At 46.1% G+C, this 17,497-nt stretch overlaps 1 protein-coding gene across 3 annotated transcripts in view; it reads left to right on the top strand.

The window, feature by feature from the left end:
• The window catches only part of PGBD5 (piggyBac transposable element derived 5), a 442,361-nt gene that overhangs the window by 213,216 nt on the left and 211,648 nt on the right, over positions 1-17,497 (top strand). For all 3 annotated transcript variants that reach the window (XM_056566918.1, XM_056566919.1, XM_056566920.1), the window contains one exon: positions 2,904-3,038. In XM_056566918.1, coding sequence (XP_056422893.1) covers positions 2,904-3,038 — 135 coding nt within the window. The remainder of the gene's footprint in view (positions 1-2,903; positions 3,039-17,497) is intronic.

The raw sequence follows: 17,497 nt of genomic DNA, 5'->3' as shown, positions 1-17,497 counted from the left end.
GCATAAGCTGCAGACACTTTAATCTTCAGCCTATGAAGCCCGGGGACAGGATCCCATTAAAGGTCAACGCAATGTTGTGATGTGTCTGCTTTAAATCTAAAGAGATACAGAGCAGCAATATGGGAACATGGATAGGTGAATATTACTAGTTTGGCAAGCACTTAAAGGCACCATTACTAAGTTGGTGACACTAAGAAGGCTTGGGGGCACTATAGGGGTAGCATTAGAGAGTAGGGCATAAGGGGCTTAAAGGGTGTAGCATTAGAGAGTACAGCCTGAGGGGCGCAAAGGGTGAAACACTTCTTACTGGGGCACTAAGAAGGCAACACTGAAGATTGAAGTACACTAAAGGGGCAGCAATACATACTGGGTAAACCATTCATGAATACATGAAGACACTGAAGAGGCACCATGCCTGAGTAGGAATAGTAGGACCAGCACTAAGTAGACATTATTTTTGCGTAGAGCACTATAAGCACTAAGTACTATAATTGTTTATAAAAATATATTGGTTATAATGATGTTTGTCATAGATAAATGTATGTATATTTTGTATTTGTAAAGTACTAATGTTTGAAAGATGATTCTGTATTGTTCAGAGATGTGCTGTTACATATTTATTTATTTTATTTATTTATTAACCTCCCTAGCGGTACGATTCCGTCTGGAAATTTGTACCAAAAGCGGTACAATTTTTTGCATTGAAATTCCACATCTCCCCCCGTCACATTCCCCCTCCCTTGTCACATTTCCCCCCCCATATCACATTCCCCCCCTGTCACATTCCCCCCCTTGTTGCATTCTCCCCCCCCCCCTGTCACATTCATCCCCCCTGTCACATTCTCCCCCCTTGTTACACTCTCCCCACCCGTCACATTCATCCCCCCTGTCACATTCCCCCCTTGTTACATTCTCCCCCCCCCTTGTTACCTTCTCCCCCCTCCATGTTACATTCCACTCCCCCCTGTCACATCCCCCCTTTGTCACATCCCTCCCCCCTGTCACATCCCCCCCCTTGTCACATTCTCCCCTATGTCACATTCCCCCCTATGTCACATTCCCCCCCCTTGTCACATTCCCCCCTATGTCACATTCCCCCCTATGTCACATTCCCCCCTATGTCACATTCCCCCCCCCCCTTGTCACATTCCCCCCCCCCTTGTTACATTCTCCCCTGTGTCACATTCCCCCCTTGTCACCTTGTCACCTTGTCCTGCAGCAAATACACTAGGTTTGCCGGGCAGATTTCAAACCTAGTGTATTTGCTGCAGAACAAGCCCTTTCCCCTTCAGCCAATCACAGGCTTTACACCACTGCGGCCTGTGATTGGCTGAAAAGGGAAAGGTCCTGTAAGATGAATAGAGCAGTGAACAGAGCGCACGGAGGGGAACGACATCTTCAGGGACCGGGACTAGGTGAGCAAAAGTTTTTTTTATTTTCTTCCTTCTTACTTTTACACTTAGTTCAGGGTTTTCTACCAGGGGGCCTCCAGCTGTTGTGAAACTACTGCTCCCAGCATGCCCGGACAGCCTTTGGCTGTCCGGGCATGCTGAGAGTTGTAGTTTTGCAACATCTGGAGGCCCCTTGGTTGAGAAACACTGACTTTTAGTATATGTCTTTACCTGCTCTGGCCGGCCCCCGCAACGGGAGCCGACCCGAGCAGATAATCACATATTTTCCTGGGGGCTGCATCACTACATCGCAAAAAGCAAAAATCGCGATTTGATTGCTTTTGCGATATACTGTGCAGCCCGCACAGCAACTCTGCAATTCTACCCCGAGCGTGACTCGGGGTTACCGCTTCTAGCAGCGAAAATTAACCCCGAGTCACACTCGGGAATACCGCTAGGCTGGTTAATATATTTTATTTGTATTCATTATAATATCAGTGTACAGATTTTATCCAAGCACGTCACATTGAAGAACTTGTTTTATAGCTATGCTGTCTTTAATATATTTTTTAGTGTGGGTGGGATAAGCATATACTCTGGGGTTCGTGCTCATACATTTTTTTGTTTCTTAGCAATATCCCTACTGTTGCATCTTAGGCTTTTTAAAGAGACTTAAAAGAGCAGAATCTTCTCTTCTGTGTGTGTGCGCAGTGGACAGAAGACAGCATAAAGGCTAGTATTCACTCACTAGCTCTAGAACGGTAATCTGTCACAAATGCCATATACATGGTATATAAAAGCCAGAAATACTGCTACTACAAATGTACACATGATAGTTTATCCTGAAAAGTTACCTGAAACTACAGGTACCCTTTAAGAGTATATAGGTATGTCAACTATGCCTAACACTGCGCTTCTATAGGTCCACACTATATTTTTTGTTAGTCTCTAACATAGCTAAACATTACAAAATTTTTTATGTTGTTTGGAATGGTAGTAGAGTTGATCTGTCCTTGTAACAGGCTGCCCTTATATGCACATTGCCATACAAAAAAACTCTAATATACATATTTTATCAAATGTATAGTTTTTAATATATATTTGGTCCTTGTTAATTCAGAACTTTTGCTCGCACGGCAGTTTTTCTCAGACATATGGTGCACCTAGACACAGTGCTGGAGGAGTGGGTTGGCATGCAGGACAAGCAGGGTTCTGTTTCTCCTGCACGAAAGAGAAGGGCAGAAGTTTTTTGTTTTTTTTTAGAAGGGAATGTCCCCTCCTCCTTAGAGAACTTCAAGCAAGGAGCATCAGAATAGAGTGGATACAAGAAGAAGGAAGATAACGATAAAAGCATGGGGAACTGACCTGGAGGCAAGACTGGGTAAGTATGCAGGTTGTCTTAGTTCTGAAAGGTACAATATAAATAGTACAGCATTGTCAGGTTATAGAGCTGATTTAAACCAATCTACTGTACCTTCGCAAGGAGGCCAATATGCACTCTTTGTTTTATAGGTGCTTCATGAACCATTAATAGATGAAGATCCAGCATTTATTGCTTCTTGTACAGAGCGCGATTTACGGAAAAGAAAGAAGAGAAAATTCACACTATGGGTGAGACAGTGTTCTTCCACAGGATTCATTTGTCAGGTAAGCATGGATTACAATGTCACTTCAGAAAACTTTTGACATGTCAAAAGTTTTCATTGATGGTAGTCGGGTGTCTAGAGACCCCCCCACTGATTGCTACATTGCATGGGGAGAAATACTTAGCCTCAGCACCTAGACCCCCACCCTAATAAAAACTTTTTACATGTTTTACTTTAAACTTTTTAGAAATGGTTTTGTTATCTATATACATATATATATATATATATATATATATATATATATATATATATATATTGTACCTGTTTTTCACCACAAAGTCATCTTTAAGACAGGACTGTAATTTCATATGTCATGATGATTGAATTATATAGTAGTGTGATATTGAGTTTTTCTCACTCAGCTTTTATCTATAAGGGCAGTGTTAGATTTTTCACTGTTAGAATCAGTAAAATTTTAGATGCATGAAACATTTACGCATGCTATTCTAGAAGCCCCCCTCACAGTTAAATTAAACTCCTGACAGAGATTCTGAGGGTGGCCAATGCCAACTGAATCAATCAGCCTCAAAGGTGTACTCTGCCACTAGACATCTATCCCCTATCCAAAGGATAGGGCATAAGATGTCTGATCTCTCCTGCTGCACCCCCATACATAAGCAGCCTGGAGCTATGTTTGCTCCGTGGCTGATGACGGGCAATACAAGGGATGGTGCATCGTGACGTCCCGGCCATGCCCCTCGTGAAATCACGCCCTGCCCCCTCAGTGCAAGTCTATGGGAGGGGACATAGTGGCCGTCACACCCCCACCCATAGGCTTGCATTGAGGGGGTGGGGCCGTGACGTCACAATAACCCGTCCCCTGTATCGCCCGTCATTACCCACGGAGCAAACATAGCTCCAGGCTGCTGATGTACGGGGATGCAGAAGGAAATATTGCGGTGGTCCACAGGGGCGGGACCCCCGCAATCAGACATCTTATCCAAAGGATAGGGGATAAGATGTCTAGGAGCGGAGTACCCCTTTAAGATGACAGAGACATTGCCAATCCCTATAGCAGGCAATGCATACTGCTTGATTTTCCACATTAACTTGTTCATATTTTTGGCAGATAAATTAAGTGTCCGAAGGGTCAGAATTGTGCTTTTACCACCTGATATCTTTATTCTGGGAGATATAAGCCACCTCCAGAGGAAACCTGCTGTGCTAGAGGAAACAAGTATGATGACGTCGGGAGCGAAAACAGTTAAAGGAGTACTCCGGTGGAAAACATATTTTTTAAATCAATTGGGGGCAGAAAGTTACAGATTTGTAAATTACTTCTATTTAGAAAATCTTACTCCTTCCAGTTCTTATTAGCTGCTGTATGCTCCACAGGAAATTCTTTTATTTTTTAATTTCTTTTCTGTCTGACCACAGTGCTCTCTGCTGACACCTCTTTCAATGTCAGGAACTGTCCAGAGCAGGAGAGGTTTGCTATTGGGATTTGCTCCTGCTCTAGACAGTTCCTGAGACAGACAGAGGTGCCAGAAAAGAGCACTGTGGTCAGACAGAAAAGAAATTCAAAATGAAAAGAACTTCTTGTGGAGCATACAGCAGCTGATAAGTACTGGAAGGATTATGATTAAGTAATTTACAAATCTATTTAACGTTCTGGCACCAGTTGATTTAAAAAAGTTGTTTTTCACCGGAGTACCCCTTAAATAGAATAAATAAAAACTCACCAGTTTTAAATCCAGAAAAAGAACAGTTATAAAAAAAAACACAGTGTGCAGTATCAGGCCTTGCCAGCCACTCTGAGGAATTGTACAAATGCTCACTTGATCAGACTTGGGTAAGGGACGCTGCACACTACACCTGGTGCAAACAAGAATATTATGTAACAAGAGAGAATTATGACATAGTGGGTATAACAGAGACTTGGTTGAACGATAGCTGGAGATAAGAATAAAAAAAATTCTGATAGGGGCTTGCTATAAGCCATCAAACATAATGTAAGAGGCAGAAGATCAATTACTGAGGCAAATAAACAAGGCAGCAAATCTAAGATGATAATAATGGGGGACAAGAGTCCTATGAATCTCATAAAGGAAACAGGTTTCTGACTATAGCTAAAGACCATTATCTGTCCCAAATGGTGCAGGGCCCGACCAGAGGGGACCGGACCGGGATGACTGCTGATATCGATTAACAGGCACCCCGTGCAAATGCCGAAGGGGATCATCAGACCCCCCCCCCCATGTCGGCGATCGCGGCAGATCATTGGTGAATTCACACCAACGATCTGCAGCTGTTCGGGTCAAATGGGTCACGTGTGACCTGCTGACACAGAGATACATGGCGATCGGGGGTGTATGATACACCCCCCATCACCCACTGTATCTATGGGGAGGTGGCGATTTCGTCACCCCCCCAGGATCGCTGCTATTGCCCCCCCCCCCCCCCCGTAGATCAGGGAAAGAATACAGGTAGGGTAAAAAGTAAAATAAAAATGCCCCCACCCTGACCCCCTAATAGGTCCCCAAGGGTCCTCTGCAGTTTTTTCAGTGCCGCAATTTGCCCCCTTTTTTTTTTGCCTCCAGCGCTCCCCCCCCCCCCCATATAACGGTATGGTATTTTAAATCACACACAGTTATAGATAAAGTTACACCAACACACACACACTATATACTCCCCCCCCGCCACCGTAGAAAAAATGGCGAGCGCTCGCCTGGCATTTTTGGTAGCGGAGGCACACACTTTTCTTGTCAGTGAGGATGAGGAAAATCCTACATTCCTGTGTTCTTCATCGTCCTCCTCATCATCTAGTACTGATGAGCCCCCTGCACGGTGGCGGAGATGCCGCTAGGCGGGGCCACGCACCCCCCATGAAAGTGGCCCAGTGGTCCGGCAGTAGTGCGAGGGGTGATGCCGCTGGTACTAGGAGTCTGACCCCCCAGACAAGTTTTTTTTTTAAATTCGTTTTATTGAAAAGTAAATAACGTTAGACCACAGGCCCATTAAAGTGAACACGAAGCATATCTACAGTACATAGAAAAGGGTCATGAGACCATACATCAAAATACAGAATGCAAGCGACAGGATACTCCAGGTTACATCACATGGTATACATCGAAGTCATAAAACACTACCCAACTGAGGTAGGTAAACTGAAAACAAAATAGAACAAGAAGGCGAACATTCGCCAAAATTAGCAATCGTATACCATCCCGCGAGGAGCAACAATACTATCACTAGTTAGTGGTACCATCAAATAACCCATAATAAATAACCCCGAAAGGCAACCCACGCATCCAAGGAAGAGAAAAAGAATCGACAAACGTACACAGAAAGAGAAGCAAAGGTTAGTAGAGACAACAGACAGCAAGCATAGTATCAATGTATCTTACATTGTCCCAGAGGAGGTCACAAAGTACGAGCATTGAGTCAAGGGAGAGGAACACCAACCACCCCACACAGAATAAAATTTACCCGGGCACTTCCTATTTTTGTACACTATGTGTGAGAAAGGCAGTGTAGCATTTACCATAGCCTTCCATTGAGTCAGGGTAGGAGAGCCGGGGTCCATCCATTTAAGAGCAATAGCCTTCCTGGCCAAGAACAAAGTTTCCCGCAAAAACGTACGTACGTGATGTGTCCATATCTCTTCATCTAAGATACCAAAAAGGCAGATCAAAGGATCAAGAGATAGGGAAGGTTGAGCCAGAGTAGCTAAAAAAGTGAGCACTGCATGCCAGAAAGCTGCGATATAGGGGCAGGCCCATATCAAATGCCAAAAGTCTGCCCTGGCAGCGCTACAGCGATGACAAGCATCGGAGTCTGAACGACCCATTCTATGGAGCCTTAAAGGAGTGATATAACTATAGTGTATAATGTTCAATTGGATCAATTTATTATTCGCTGCCGGGGACACTAACATGTGGGAGGAAAAAATGTCCTCCCATTCATCCTTAGTCAAATTAGGGATATGGGATTCCCAATGCCGGACCGCCGGTACTGGAGTGCGGGAGTTCTTGGCCTGAATAAGGTGCGTGTACAGGATGGACACCAGCCCCCTGGGACCCTGTGACTTCAGAACCCCAATGAGGGGAAACGCTGATATCAATGGGCTCCCCGTTGGGAACTGGGCATTCAGGGCGTGTCGGAGCTGGAGGTATTTAAAAAAACTGTTTCTGGGAAGAGCATGACTGGATTGCAACTGATCAAATGAACAGAGCACATTGTCACGATAAACATGCCCCAAAGTAAGCACCCCCGCGTTCTGCCAGAAGACTGGGTCCAGAGCATCGTTCACTTGAGGAAGTTGAGGATTATGCCATAGAGGGGTATCCTCAGCGATGTCAGTATATCCATATATTCCCTTAACAGCCCGCCATACCTTTATGGCCAACTTATGAAGTTGGAGGTAAGCTCCACCTCCAAGGACAGGGCTATCTAGCAGCATCCTAAGGGTCATTATCGGGACAGACCTAGCTAAGGACTGTTCGGAATCCGGCACCACATCCTCAGAGATCCAGTGCCTGATATACCGAAGTTGACCGGCCAAATAATATAAATAAAAATCAGGGAGTGACATTCCCGCCGCCAACTTGGGGCGTTGTAACGTGGCTAGCCGAATTTTAGGTCTATTGGGGCCCAAAATAAATGGTGAAAGAAGGGAGTGAAGAGAATCAAAGAAGTGTCTAGGTACAGGCACTGAGGCATGCTCCAGCGCATAAAGGCACTTAGGTAAGACAATGAGTTTAATAAGATTGATACGGCCAGCAACCGATAATGGGAGCGTGGCCCACACCCGGAACTTCGCTTTAACATAAGGAAGTAGAGTGAGTATGTTGGCGGACAGGTCAAGCAAAGGATCTCTGTGGATGTGAACCCCCAAATACTTAAATGAGGAAACCACCGGGAGGCCATTCATTACCGGGGGCCAATCCCTAGACAGAAGCGGCATCACTGCAGACTTAGTCCAGTTGATGAGTAGACCAAAGAAATACCCAAAACGGTCCATGAGTGTCATGACGTAAGGAAGCATCAATGTAGGGTCAGAGAGGAATAACACCATATCATCGGCATAGAGGCCTATGCGCTCCTCCCGGCCCCCCGTAGACATACCTCGGAAGCCAGGATCCTGCCGAATGCGGAGGGCGAGGGGCTCCACTGCCACCACAAACAGAAGCGGGGACAAGGGACACCCCTGACGCGTGCCCCGGCCGAGAGCAAATGGGAAAAACACACACCATTCACCAGGATCTGGGCCTGCGGGCATCTGTACAGGAGGGACACCCATTTTCTAAAGTTAGGACCAAAACCAAATTTAACAAGGGTAGCCTGCAAATAACCCCATTCCACGGAATCAAAGGCCTTGGCGGCGTCCAGCGACGCCAAAGCCCAATCTCCCCCCAGAGCGTTCCCCACCTGTACAGCCGCCTGTACCCTACGGATGTTATCGGATGTGGATTTGCCAGGCATGAAGCCGGATTGATCTGGGTGAATTATAGATAGGATTACCTTGTTCAATCGGTTAGCTAAAACTTTCGTAAGCACCTTATAATCCAGATTCAGCAGCGAAATGGGTCTGTAAGAACCGCACTCCACAGGATTTTTTTCAGGTTTTAGGAGGACAACTATGGTTGCCTCATACATAGAGGCAGGTAGAATACCAACCTCAAATGCCCGTTCAAACATTGCAAGCAGGGATGGAAGGAGCATGTCGGAATACCGCAAGTAAACCTCCAGTGGAAGGCCATCAGGGCCCGGAGATTTACCCTTAGTCATGTCCCCCATGGCCTCCTGAATCTCCAGTAAGGAGAGGGGGGCCTCCAACATCATCCGATCACTATCCGATAGTACCGGAAAGTCAATACCGTCCAGGTAGGTGTCCAGCTCCTCAGCACCATACTGCACCTGTGAAGAATAAAGATTAGAGTAGTATGTGGCATAGCAACGCGCAATGTCCACAACCCCCAACAGCTCGGACCCATCCGAGGCCACTATCTTAAGAATCGCGGGGGCAGAAGAGTTCTGCCTGACTATATGTGCTAACAGCTTACTAGATTGATTGCCATGTTCAAAGTAGAATTGTTTTGTGAAAAACAGCTTTCTATTGGCCTTCTCTGAAAGGTGCAGCATATATTGCCGCCCCGCACTCAGCCATTCAACCTTATTAGCCTCGGATGAGTCCGCAACGTATCGGGCCTCCAGCTCCGCACATCGTCCAGCCAGCTCCTCCTCCCGCCTAGACGCTGACTTTTTGAGAAAGGAGATAGTGGAGCGCAAGCATCCCCTCAAATACGCCTTCAATGTCTCCCACACCAGGATGGGGGAACTCCCAGGGGAATTGGCCTCAAGAAAGACTCGAAGCTGGTCCGGAATACGGTCGCAGGAGCCTATCTGTTCCAGCCAGAAAGGGTGGATTTTCCACCTCCGCGGTGAAACAGGATCTACCATGGAGACATCAAGCATTAGGGGGGAATGGTCTGATATAGCCCGCGGTTCATAGGAAACCGCTGAAACCTGGGGAAGAAGGAGCGAGTTGCCACATGCAAGGTCGATCCTGGACAGCGCATTTCTGCCCAGAGTGTGACAAGAGTATTGCCTAGCCTGAGGGTACCTGGCCCTAAAAATGTCTACCCATCCAACCTCCTCCAAAAACAGCGATAAAGGGCCAACCCCAACTCCCACCGGGATCCCCCTGGGGCTATGGCGATCTAGGGACGGATTTGGTACCATGTTGAAGTCCCCCATACAGAGGACACGGGCAGAGGGATAACTAGCTGCGAAGGTAACCGCCCTATGGAGTATATCCATAGAGGCAGGGTGCGGGTTGTATATGAATAAGAAGACAAAAGGCACATTATTTAAAAATGCGTATACAAAGATAAAACGACCCTGTGAATCCTTACGTACTGTAACTGGGTCCCACCTTACTCTCCGACTAACCAGTAGGGAAACCCCCCTTGAGAAGGACGTGTGATAGGAGTGCAAGGACCATTGGACCCAGGGTTTAGAAAACTGTCCAGCTTTATCTGGAGTAAGATGTGTCTCCTGCAGTGCCACAATATGAGGCTGATATTTTCTAATATGGGAGAATATCATAGTGCGCTTGCGCGGGGTGCGTGCTCCTCTAACATTCCATGACATTATCTTAATATCAGCCATAAGAAGAGACAACACGTAAAACAGCAGGGGAAGAGGTAAAGACAGAGAAGACATACATGCCCCAGCCGGGGTGAGAAACACTGACAGGGATGCGCGGGACCATATATAGGCCATGGTACTGAAGTGGTAAGACAAAAAACCCAACTAATAGGCGACCTCGCGGGAAGGTATCTTGGAGGCAAAATGAAACCCCAAACTAAGTAGGGGACCAGTAAGTAAATCAAACAGTAAACATAACTATACCAGTGTTGCATAAACATCAGTGGAGCAACAGCTCCATCTTGTGGGGAGAACCTGCTCATACATGCTAACAGTGGAGAACCCTGAGTATGTTCATCAATCATTAAAAGAATATGAGTCCAACTGGGACCCGAGAGAAGAAGTGGAAGAAAATACAGGAAAATACAAACAGGGGGGGGGGGGGGGAGGGAAAAAGAGGAAGAGAAAAAAGGGAAAAAAGGAGAAAGCAGGGAGAGAGAGGAAGGAAGTACAGGGAAGAGAAAAGAAAAAGAGAAAAAAAAAAAAAAAGGGGGAGAGAGAGAGGGGGGACGGGAGGGGGAAAACAGGGGTTGGAGGGAGGGTCTTGCGAAGGAGAGAAGAATAGGGGAAGCAGGAGAAAGAGAGAAGAAATAGAAAATGATAAAACATATATGATCAACAGTAAATCCCATCCCCGACTCAGGAGATCGTCCACCCGCCACCCCGACCCCCCCACAATTGGAAAAAAATAAAAAAGAATAATAAAAAAAAAAAGAAAAACAAAAATAATAATCCCAACAAACAGTAGTCCCACAGCAAGGGACAGTCCAGGTACTCGAGTAACAAAAGGTCTCAGGCACTATGGGGGGGGGGGGGGTCGGTTAGGAAGGGGGAACGGGAAGGGGGGGGGGAAACTGGCACATCAGGGAGGGGGGAAGGAGACCAGATAGAGATCGTGTAATAGTAATCCAGCGGCCGATGTCCTCCAAGTCTGAGACTCCAAAATAAATAAATAAAAATATTTAAAAAAATAATAAAAATATGAACCGACCCAGGGAAAAGGGACAGGGTGACGTGGCAGGGAGACAGGAGAGGGGCAGAATAAATCCCTTCAGAGGGCCAGGGTAGGGCCCCCTTGCAGTCCCGGAGGAACAGTCCCGAATCAGGGCACACAGCAGTCCAAAGTAAGCAACAGGATGGGGGCGAGGGAAGGGAGAGGTAAGGTCTGGGAGCATCAGGGAGACATCAGGTGCATGGGGAGAATGGAGGGCCTGGGGAGACCAGGCTCCCGGGGAGGGGGGAGGAGAGGGGAAGGGGGGGGGAAACGGGGAAAAAAAAAAAAAAAAATCACAGTACACGGGGAATCACAGTACCTCGAGCTCCGCAAAGGGGTCCAGGAGACCGGGGCCATACAGGGGGATAGAGGCAAGGGGAGGGAGGGTAAAGGTCACGGCAGCAGGTCCTGTACCAGCATCTCCATCTCACCACGTAATCATGGGTCACCTACAGGATCCGGATCAACGTTGGCGCCGTAGCCAGTCATCCGCATCCTGCGGGGAAGTAAAGAAAACCACCCGGTCACCATCCACGATCCTCAACCGGGCAGGGTATGCCATGGAGTATGATACCCCTCTCTCTCTCAGCCGCGCCTTGATAGAAGTAAACGAGGCCCTCTTGCGTTGAAGATCAGAGGAGAAGTCCGGGAAAATGGACACCTTTGCGTTCTGCACTCCGACTTCTGATCTCCGGCAGCCGCCGGGCAGAGCGGAGGATCAAGTCCCGATCATTGCAGTTGAGAAACCTCGCCAATAGGGGACGAGGAGGTGCACCAGGGATCGGTGGCTTAGATGGTACTCGGTGTGCTCTCTCCACGGCGTAAGCAGCTGAGAAGGGGGCATCCGGGAAGAGCCCTTTGATCCAGGACTCCACATAGGCCCCCGGGTTCTGACCCTCCGCCCGCTCAGGGAGACCGATCACTCTAATGTTATTCCGGCGCAGCCGGTTCTCGAGGTCGTCATTCTTCTGACGGGCCAAATCCAGCTGCTCCCGGACCTCGCGGAGTGAAGAGGGAAGAGGCTGTACCGTGTCTTCCAGGGTGGAGATGCGTGTCTCAGTCTCAGTCACCCGCTCCCTCAAGGTCTGAAAGTCCTGCCGTAGGAGGCCCACTTCCACCCTGACCTCTTCAAGCTTGCCGGTGAGAGAAGTGCGGCATGTCTGGATCGCCAACAGGAGGGTATCGCTCACCTCCCGAAGGGTAAGGTCAGTAGAATCAGCGCCCTCTTCACGATGTGAAGCCTCTCCTCCCTCCGCAACCGCTGGTAGAACACGCGCCCCGGCCTGAGCGGCGCCATCTTGCCTGTCTGCGCGGGCATAGTCCCGGAGCTTTTCCACGGCCGGTCGATCCTTGTTTCTCGTCGGGTCTTGTTTAGAGGCCATAATGCGGGTCCTCAGCCGAGTCTGTGGGGTCAGGGACTCCAGGATTCACCTCAGGATAAGTTAAATGCAGGTTCTAAGCGGGAGCACTCACAGCGTGCGACCGCTCATCTCAACCGCCAAGCCACGCCCCCACCCCCCAGACAAGTTTACCGGAGCCCCCTTCCGGTGAACCTGTCTGGAGACCCGCAGAAGCTTATCAGCCACGGATTCTGGAGTTTGTTGGTGACTCCGGAATCCAGATTCTTCTTCCGTGCGGAAAAAACAGAGACCTCCCTCTAAATTTGATCACGACACCTATGCCCAGGGGTGAGTCACGTGCCCTTACCGATGAAAACCTGTTGCTGGTCAGGTATAAGGATAAGAGGGATGTCCTTATGCTGACCACTATTCATGGTAACAGCAGCTCACCTGTCACCGGTCCTCAAGCCTGATTGTATTCTGGACTACAATCAGTATATGGGAGGAGTTGATCTTTCTGATCAAGTCCTCAAGCCATACAACGCCATGTGGAAAACACGGGTATGGTACAAAAAAGTTGCGGTCTACTTGGTACAGGTTGCCATGTACAATGCTTTTGTACTGTCCCAGTACGCTGGCAACAAAGGGACATACCTTCTGTGACGACCCGTCTTGGGGATTAGCTCTGGGATCGTCCTGGACTACGCCACAGGATGCGTTTCTTCTCAATAAACCTGCAAACAAACGTTTATAATGCAAATCTGGCACCTTGCCAGTTTTATTAGACATGTTGCAGGGAAAAAAATAAACAAAAAGCAGGAACAAAACAAAATCCTAGACCGTCTGGTCACTGACTAAACAGATCAGCTTGTCCTGACTAACAACCGCTGAGCTTCCCTCAGCCGGTTAAACATATGTCCCCTGCAACCTTCTACTCACAATTCATGTCACTCTTTGAGCCACTCATAGCTCGGGCTGTGTACTCCTCAGCAGGCTCTGTCTCTTCCCTACAGCCCACTTGCTGTCTCCTAGGAAGAGCCCACATTAGACTGAGTCTCCATCTCATACACACCTCCCTTCCCTCCTACCTCATTACTTAAGAAGCAGGTGAGAGCTTCTGCAGGGTGAGGCAAGGAAATACACCCTTTCCTTGCCACACTGCCACACTTCAATTCCAAGAAGAAGTCCTATAGGTCCTGATCTTTGGCGACCGGGAAAGAGCAGGCCGAACTTCCCAAGGAATTGAAGTAATCGGTGCCAGGATCGTCCCAAGCCAACACTTTCCAGGTGAAGTCCCCCACACTGGAAAGAAGGGACTAACCCAGAAAAAATGCAGAGTGTGTTACAAGAGGGGGATACAGTAGGATACCACCACTCAATGTGACACTTGCCCCGATCATGTGGGCCTTTGCATTAAGGATTGCTTCAGGGAGTATCACACTTCCATGGAGTACTATATTTTCCCTTTTCATTTAAATTTTCCATAATTTTACCCCAATGTACCAAGTCCAGAGTACATTCCAAATTTTAACCCCATAAAACATCTAAATTGGCCCAAAAACTCTTTTATAAAAAATAAAAACCTGATAAGACCTCTGGGGACATGAGTCACTGAGTCGCTAACATCGGGGACTTTTATGTTGCCTCAAATGTGCAGCGCTCTCTTTCCACCTGAGAGGGGTGCGTATTTGAGGCAACAGGTTAGGGACGGCCACACACATCACATTCTCAGAATGATGATTCAGAGCATCGGGTTTGGGGTGGGCATATTCTTTAGTTTTGGCTATGCTCTGGGTCATCATTCTGGGAACATAACCTGGGGACAGAGCATAGTGATGCCACACGTGGTCGAGATGGACTCAGCCTGAGGACCTCCAGCGGTTCCGGAACCCACTAAAGGTGGGTGCTGCATGGTAGATTCTGGGGGTCCCCAGCTGCGGGACCCCGGCGATCTGACATCTTATCCCCTATCCTTTTGGATAGGGGATAAGATGTCTAGGGGCAGAGTACCCCTTTAATATTAACCAACAAACCTGACAGAGTAACTAATGTGCAGGTAGAAGGACACCTAGGAAATGGTGATCATAATATAATACATTATAACTTGTTCTTCAATAAAGGAACCTCGCGAGGGGCCACAAAATCAATGAACTTTAGGAAGGCAAAGTTTGATAAACTCAGAGAAGCCCTTAACAATATAAAATGGGATAATGTCCTTAAAAACAAGAATACTGGCACTAAATGGGAGACTTTTAACCCCTTAACGACCAAGGACGTATATTTACGTCTTTGGCCAGCTCCTGCAATATAAGGGTCACCTTATGTCATATTTGGGTCGGTCCCGGCATGTATCTGAAGCCGGAACCCGGGGCTAATAGCGCACGGCAGCAATCGACCGCTGATAACCCTGATCAATGCAAAGCTATGGATTTGCAGTGAACAGGTATAAGATCAGTGTGTGCAGTGTTATAGCCTCCTATGGGAGCTATAACACTGCAAAAAAAAAAGAAGTGTAAAAAAAAAAGTTCATAAATGTCTTTTACTCATTCCCAAATAAAAGTTTGAATCACACCCTTTTTCCCATAAAAAAAAAACACATGTAAATAAAAATAAATATTAGCATATGTGGTATCGCCGCATGCGTACATGTCCGAAGTATAAAAATATATAATTAATTAAACCGCACGGTCAATGGCGTATGTGCAAAAAACTTCAAAAGTCCAAAATAACATATTTTTGGTTAATTTTTATATCATGAAAAAAATGAATAAAAAGTGATCAAAAGGTCCGATCAATACAAAAATGGTACCGCTAAAAACTTCAGATCACCGCCCCATAAGCAGTAAAATAAAAAAGTTATAGGGGTCAGAAGATGACAAATTTAAACGTATACATTTTTCTGCATGTAGTTATGATTTTTTACAGAAGTACGACAAAATCAAACCTAAATAAGTAGGGTATCATTTTAATTGTATGGAACTACAGAATAAAGATAAGGTGTCATTTTTACCGAAAAATGTACTGCGTAGAAACAGAAGCCCCTAAAAGTTACAAAATGGCGTTTTTTCTTCAATTTGGTCGCACAATGATTTATTTTTCCGTTTCGCTGTATATTTTTGGGTAAAATGACTAATATCATTACAAAGTAGAATTGGTGGCGCAAAAAATAAGCCATACTATGGATTTTTAGATGTAAATTTGAAAGGGTTATGATTTTTAAAAGGTGAGGAGGAAAAAACGACAGTGCAAAAATGGAAAAATCCTGCGTCCTTAAGGGGTTAAGAATATTTTTAATTCTCACTGTAAGCGTTATATACCTTATTGGAATAAAAGGGTCAGGAATAAAAGAAAGCCAATATGGATGAATAAAAATGTTAAGGGGGCAATAAATGACAAAAATAAAGCATTTAAACTACTAAAACAGGACGGCAGTGAAGAAGTATTAAAAAGCTAAAGAGAAAAATTTAAAATATGTAAAAAAAACAAATAAAAGCCACAAAAGAAGAGACAGATTAATTGCCAAAGAGAGTAAAACTAACCCCAAAATGTTCTTTAAAAGGGTACTCCGGCTCTAAGACATCTTATCCCCTATCCAAAGGGGTCCGCCGCTGGGGACCCCCGCAATCTTGCATTCAGCATCCACCTCGGGTTGCTGCACGCCACGCTGCCAGCTCAGAATCTGCCGTGTGACGACCATGGGGCCGGAGTATCGTGACATCACAACTCCTCCCCCGTGTGACATCACGCCCTGCCCCCGCTATGCAAGTCCATGCGAGGAGGCGTGACGACCGTCATAGTGGGTCGGGCCCGGCCTCTAACAACGACTGGGACCCGTGGCTAATAACGTGCGGCACTGATCACAGTGCCCCGCTATTAACCGTTTACACTCAGCGTTCAAAGTTGATCGCCGTGTCTAAAGTGAAAGTAAACTACTCCTGGCTAGCTCAGTGGGCTGTTCAGGATCGCCATTATGAAATCGCGGTGTCCCGAAAAGCTGGCAGAAAAAAGGAGGGTCCTTATCTTCCTCCTGTGTCGCCAATTGCCGAATGACTGCTCAGTGCTTGAGATCTATGCATGAGCAGTCAAGTGGCAGAATCATTGATCAAGGGTATCCTATGAGATAACAAAGCTTAATGTAAAATATCAGTTAGTGCAGTATTATAGCCACTAGAGGGGGCTATAACACTGCAAAAAAAAGTGGACATTTTTTTCTCTTATAAAGATCATTTAACCCCTTTCCTAATAAAAGTTTGAATCACGCCCTTTATCCATTTAAAAAACAAAGAAAACAGTGTAAATAAAAATAAACGTGGTATCGACGTGTGTGGAAATGTCCGAATTATAAAAAAAATTGTCCAAAATAGCGTATTTTTGGTAACTTTTTAGAACATGAAAAAATTTATAAAAAGCGATTAAGTCCGATCAATACAAAAATAGTACCGCTAAAAATGAGCCCTCATACCGCCCCGTACGCGGAAAAATTAAAAAGTTATAGGGGTCAAAATATGACAATTTTAAACGTATACATTTTCGTACATGTAGTTATGATTTTTTCCACAAGTACGACAAAATCAAACCTATATAAGTAGGGTATCATTTTAATCGTATGGACCTACAGAATAAAGACAAGGCATATTTTTACCGAAAATGTACTGCGTAGAAACGGAAGCCTCCAAAAGTTACCAAATGGCATTTTTTCTTCAAATTTGGCGCACAATGATTTTTTTTTTCAGTTTCATTTGAAAGATAGCTGTGACTTTTCAGTTTCAGTTTTCATATGGATTTTTAGGTGCAAAATTGAAACAATTATAGTTTTCTTCCTTACAAAAAAAGGAGATTTTTTTGTACTTATCGTAAAATCTCTTTCTCGAAGGATCCATTAGGGGACACAGACCGTGGGTATTCGCTGCTGTCTCTAGGAGGCTCTACACTATGGTAACAGAAAAGTTGGCTCCTCCCAGCAGGGTATACCCG

This window comes from Hyla sarda, chromosome 3, assembly GCF_029499605.1.
Source record: "Hyla sarda isolate aHylSar1 chromosome 3, aHylSar1.hap1, whole genome shotgun sequence".
NCBI classification, from domain to species: Eukaryota; Metazoa; Chordata; class Amphibia; order Anura; family Hylidae; genus Hyla; species Hyla sarda.
Note: the sequence above shows the minus strand (reverse complement) of the source record. Positions and strands in the feature narration are given on the sequence as shown.